The 5,745-nt window shown below is 40.1% G+C and overlaps 1 protein-coding gene across 1 annotated transcript; it reads left to right on the forward strand.

Moving 5' to 3' along the window:
• Nucleotides 1-267: 267 nt before the first annotated feature.
• Nucleotides 268-4,230, forward strand: LOC147611134 (protein ORANGE, chloroplastic-like). Its single transcript, XM_086785797.1, has 8 exons — nucleotides 268-630; nucleotides 1,817-1,958; nucleotides 2,075-2,185; nucleotides 2,295-2,381; nucleotides 2,468-2,544; nucleotides 2,672-2,799; nucleotides 3,403-3,530; nucleotides 3,739-4,230. The coding sequence occupies exons 1-8, from the start codon at nucleotides 404-406 to the stop codon at nucleotides 3,814-3,816; spliced, it is 978 nt and encodes a 325-aa protein (XP_086641923.1). The 5' UTR covers nucleotides 268-403; the 3' UTR covers nucleotides 3,817-4,230.
• Nucleotides 4,231-5,745: the final 1,515 nt, after the last annotated feature.

The raw sequence follows: 5,745 nt of genomic DNA on the forward strand, positions 1-5,745 counted from the left end.
TGTCTATAAGAAGGCACAATCGATTTTTGTAGATGAGCTTGCAAGTTACCTCCATGGCTTCGTTTTTAGCGTGAGAACATGAGGGGGATATTCAAAATTCAAAAATTCCAAATGAGCTTTGGAGGGAGCCTAACTCCGCTTCGTGGGAACTCCCTCTAAACTAAGATGGGGTGGTTCCACACATGAAATAAAAATTTGAGAATATTCGTCCGGGGGGTATCATTTTCATACCTGTTTAGGAATCTGTAATGGGCGAGCGGACAAAAGGTGCATGCATTGTTGAAAAGGGCAAGCTCAAGGCGACAGTTCCTTGCAAGAGAGGGGCTTATGCCAAATCTGCATAGAAACCCTAATCGACACAGAGAAACCTCGAAATCTAATCAGGCCAGAGAAACCCTCTCTCATGCTTCTCCGCTGTCAGACGATGCCGCAATGGCAGGTTCAGCAAACGTGTGTTTCTTCATCACTTGCAAACAGTGGCTATGGCAAGCTCTTTGGGGCTTACAGACCTTGGAATGGCTGGAGGTATCATTCTACACAGCCATGGGTCTGCAGAACAACAACAACAAAACGGAAAATGAAGCTTTTTCCCCCGCACTCTAGCCTGGGCGGCAACACAGACAATGGCAGGTATTCTTCAACAGTTTCTCAATATCTCTTCAGTTAGAAGTTTGCGCGTGTGCGTGTGCGTGTGCGTGTGTGTGTTGGAGGGGACGGTCGATGGTAACCTCTGCATGCAACTATTTTAGTTTTGGGGTTTTTATCATGGACATAGTTTTTTTTTTGGCAGGTTTTCAATCTTCTAATCTAGATTATCATGGAGAGAGAGAGAGAGAGAGAGAGAGAGAGAGAGAGAGAGAGGGAGTAGTATGATGTCTCCTTCCGTAACTGAACATGCCCTATGAGACCCAACCTATGCAAGTATGTCCACACAAAAGGAGGCGTGTGTGTGTGTGTGGGTGCGTGGGGTGTGTGTGTGGGAGCATATATTGATACCAAGTTCTACACCCACTATTGGGCATTGATGACATTAGTCCATACTATGCATGATGGAGTTGATGTTTTATTGTCTTGTGGATGACTACCATGAGGTTATAAATTGCACTTTCTTATAAGGTGAATTTGGGCATGTTCCTGGATTCATCTAGGTATATTTCTATGTATGCATGTCCCATACACTGAATATTTGTTGGTGATGCAATGCCGCCCATATGCTGGAAGAATTGGCCCTGTGTAAGCCTAATTCTGTTGCTTTACTGGTGGCTAACCCTACTTAAAAGGGTGCTCTTCATGAATGCATCACTCCTCTTTGATTCATCTGGACCTTTCTTCCCTTAAGCTATACCAGGTGCATGTTGGTTTGGTCTTGTGCTCACGGGCTTCTTCATCCTCCTCATTATGTCCTCACGTGTGCTGAGGTGTAGGCAATCTGTTTTCCTAGATATAGAGATCCTATAAGTTTTGATTCCAAGGCAGGGATGAAAGCATCCTATCTACTCAAGGGTTTTGCATTATGGAGGGGACCAAAACAGTGTTTTTTCTCTTTGGGCTGGGGAGGGGCATTAATGGTAACCTCTGCAGCAGGCAACTTTTTATATTTTCTGGAGTTATGGTAACTTGTGCATGCATGATTTTTCATACCCTTAGTTTTAACTTGCTTGATTACTAGAGCGTGACGCAGTGCATCCAGGGAAAGTAGTAGAAAACAATGCCACTATAGCTTAAGCCATCATGTTTTTTGACAAAAGTAACTATATCGTGGGGAAAGATCAATGTTCTAGATATAGAGATCCCCTAACAGTTGACTTGAATGCAGGAATGAGAGCATCCCTTCTACGGAGGGGTTCTGCATTATCGAGGGGCCTGAAACGGTGATGGACTTTGCCCGTTTACAGCTGCAAGAAATCCAAGAGAACATCAAGAGCCGTAGGAATGCCATTTTCCTTCTGTTAGAAGAGGTAAAGTTGTTGCTTTTCTGTAGGTTTTGAATTGTTTGTTGTGTGCTAATTGAGGGCAACAGGAACGCGATATGCCTCGCACGTTATGTTACCATATCTGCATCAATTTTCACCAGGTACGGAGGCTGCGTATTCAGCAGAGGATAAAAAGCTTGGAGGAAACCGCTTGTGAAGAAGAAAACGAGATGCCAGAATTCAAGTCATTTATCCCCTTTCTACCCCCTTTGGTACACCATACATGCTACAGTGGGTTGCTCTTTTTTTAATATAAGGTCATTGGTTTTATTGCCATAGCCAAAATGATAAGGACTTACTGTATCTCTGGTGTTGTATCAGACTTCAAATACCTTGAGACAGTATTATGCGACTTGCCTGATGCTAATGGCTGGAATCATCATGTTTGGTGGGCTTGTGGCCCCCATGGTGAGATCTGAAAGCCTCATTATCACATGTATTTGGAAAGCTTTTTCACTACTTGGGCTAATGATTTCCACATTTTCCACTTGCAGCTTGAATTGAAACTTGGCCCGGGTGGAACTTCTTACAGAGATTTCATTAGCAATGCCCATCTTCCTTTGCAATTAAGGTGAATACTTTCTACCATAAAATTAGAAGGAAATTTATATTTTCTTTTGACTAACTGCTCTGAAATTACAATTTTTGGCTGCCAAAAATTCAGCATCTTTATCTCTTTTTTGGAAAGTCATGTGCAGTGAGGTGGACCCGATAGTTGCTTCGTTTTCTGGAGGTGCAGTTGGAGTTATATCCTCTCTGATTGTCGTGGAAATAAATAATGTGAAACAGCAAGAGGACAAGACATGCAAGTATTGTCGCGGGACAGGTGTGAACACCTTCTCTCCCCTCTTCCCTACATCTCTCTCTGTCTTTTCTGTGGGGTTTTTTTGTTGGAGATGGTTTTCAAGTTGGGTTGCTTCACCTTTCTTAGAACCTGCTGGAGGTCCACCAGGTGGCTAGACGCTGGACGATGATTGGAGCATCAACGTGAATAGGCAGTTGGCTTGCTGGACAGCAGGCAGCAGTCAGTTTGAGAGCATAGCAAGGGTGAACTGCAATGTGAACAGACCTGTTAGGGGCCCCAGACAGGTCATGGGAAGCATACAGCTCTCCACAGTGCCTAGCCATGTGCACAGGCAGGGCCAGCAGTCAATTTGTGGTTGTTGGATGCAAATGACTGCAGCACCAGGGCTGCCTACAGTGCATAGCCAGGCCCACAGGCAGGGCCAGCAATTGATCACCCGCTAGAGGCTGATTGTGGTCACTGGATGCAATGGACTGCAGAACCAGGGCTGACCAGCCTTGTCCCAGTAATCATGACTTTGTAAAAATAGAGAAGAACAACAAAGAAAGATAACTACTTTTCTTGTTTTCAACCTTCAATCCTAAGGAGGTTCAAATGACATCTCTCGTTTTGTTGCTTTTGTAGGATATCTGGCATGTGCACGTTGCTCAGCAACTGGTTTATGTGTTGTTGCAACAACGAATCATGGCTCTGGCCAGGGGTCTTCATCAGCTCGGTCAGAAAGGTGCCCTAATTGCTCAGGAACAGCTAAGGTAAATTCTACATGCTCTATCAAGATTTGCAAACCAAAGTACTTTGTTGCTCTCTCTCTCTCTCTCTCTCTCTCTCTCTCTATATATATATATATATATATATATATATGTTTTTTTTTTTGGGTGGAAGCAATTTATGGGACTACTTAATAGACAATGACAATCATGCCTAGTAAAGATTTCTCAACAGAAATGATGTTTGTTGTAGGTGATGTGTCCAACTTGTTTATGCACTGGCATGGCCATGGCAAATGAGAGCAATCCTCGCTTTGATCCATTTGATTGAAAAGGTTGCTTCTAGAAAAACTTTATCCACAACATGACAGACCAGAGATTCTAGCAGTCCATAGATATACAATTGCAGCTAAAGAGGAGATTTGAAGTGCTACCTTTTAAATTTATATCAATTGCAGCTAAAGAGGAGATTTTAAGTGCCACCTTTTAAATTTTATCAATCAATGACAAACAATGAAGCTGAATAATTATTAAGCTAATGGGGGGATAGCATATCCATACCCAAGGTCACCATTTGTTGGGGTAGAGCACAATAATAATCAAGGTTCACCATTTGTTGTACCCTTGAAGGTGTATTGTTTTGCTCAACGCAGTCCTTGTAAGTAATTCAAGGTGGAGTATCCTCTATGTGAAGGTGTTTTTTTGATTTTCAATCATAGTCACGAGAAACGATTCATTGTTTTGTCGACACGTTTCCTTTTGTTTTGTCTCTATGGACTAAACATAGTAATTTCGAAGTGATACTTGTCAAATCATATTGTGAGAATTTTAGAAAAAGGTAAAAAATTTGACAATTGGGTGTGAAATTATATGCGATTGAGGTTGAAAGTAAGAGATTGGGATTCATTAAATTGGTGGAAATCTTAACAATTGGGTGTGACAATTGAGGTGAAATTATAAGTTTGAGATTTATAGTGGCAAATTGAAGAGCTACTAGAACTTTTGTGAAAAATTTCAAAAAATGGATGTGAAATTAGGTGCAATTGATTGAAGTTGAATTTTGGGTGTGGTGTTTTGACCATTGAGGTTAAGAGTATGAAATTGAGGTTTGTAAATTGGAGAAAAGTGAAAAATAGGAAAGCTAGATGAATACTTGTTAGAATTTTTAACCATTGGGTGTGAAATTAGGAGTAATTGACTAAGAAGTCAAATTTAAGAATTGTTGCGCAGTCACTATTTTGTGTATTATCATTTGATCTTTATGGGTTTTTAAATAAATTTGAGATGGAGAGGAGAAGAAAGAGAAGGGGAAGAGAGAGAGAAGAGGAAGGTTCTTTTCAAAGTCTAGGTGAAATAGTGTTTCTTGGAAATGTTTTGTTAGTCTCATGTCTTGGAGGGATAAAACATGCTTTCATGTTACTATGTTGTCAATGTTCCCCATGATTTCAATGCTTCAGTTTGTATTAGCATAAACACATGTAGTGGGTTTTCATGTAATTATGTGGCACATTTTTACACGATGGCATGGTAGATAATAAGAGTACATAATTTTTTTAATTATTGATTAGATTCAATTAAAAATTGATAGAATCCATTATTAATCAAAATGTGATGATTATGATCAAATTTTTCTTATTCTATGTCACCACTAACATGGTAGATAATAAAAGTAGATAAATGTTTATTATTGATTAAATTCAATTAACAATTGATAGAATCCATTATTAATCAAGATGTGATGATTACAATCAAATGTTTCTTATTCTATGTCACCACTAACATGGTGTTTGAATCGGTCCACTCTAACACTTGCCTTGTTTTGTGCTTCTAGCTTTGAGCTCGTAAATCCAACCCTATTTTTAGATCTAAGATAATAATCAATATCCTTCTTGGAATATTAATTTTTAGCTAGGATCATTTGCCTCAAGTTTCCTTCTGGTCAATTGGTTGGCATGCATCTAGTCAGACGACCAGCTTGATAAATGCTTCAAGTATTAATAGAATGGTTGCCTTAGGGTGGTGCATACCAACCCTACTAGAATGGGCGATCACACAGTACCTATGAATGTTGCAATTGAAGGTGCAGAAAAAGCCCAAAATATTGTAATAGATAACTCTCCACAATGGGTGGAGGAGAATGTCCTCAAATAGAAATAAAAATATGAATGACAAGCTCCTAAACCAAAATCCAAAAGAACTAAAGGCAAGAAAATGGAAGAAGTGAAAGATAAACCTAAGAACATGGGAAAGAAGCCTCTAG

This window comes from Cibotium barometz, chromosome 48 (assembly GCF_041138505.1).
Source record: "Cibotium barometz isolate CiBa-2024 chromosome 48, ASM4113850v1, whole genome shotgun sequence".
Taxonomy (NCBI): Eukaryota; Viridiplantae; Streptophyta; class Polypodiopsida; order Cyatheales; family Cibotiaceae; genus Cibotium; species Cibotium barometz.

Bases quoted from the DNA above. Each gene is read 5' to 3' on its own strand.
- LOC147611134 (XM_086785797.1), top strand. From the start codon at position 404: ATGCTTCTCCGCTGTCAGACGATGCCGCAATGGCAGGTTCAGCAAACG. The intron at 631-1,816 runs GTATTCTTCAAC...ACTTGAATGCAG, and splicing joins GGCAACACAGACAATGGCAG to GAATGAGAGCATCCCTTCTA. The intron at 3,531-3,738 runs GTAAATTCTACA...TGTTTGTTGTAG, and splicing joins ATTGCTCAGGAACAGCTAAG to GTGATGTGTCCAACTTGTTT.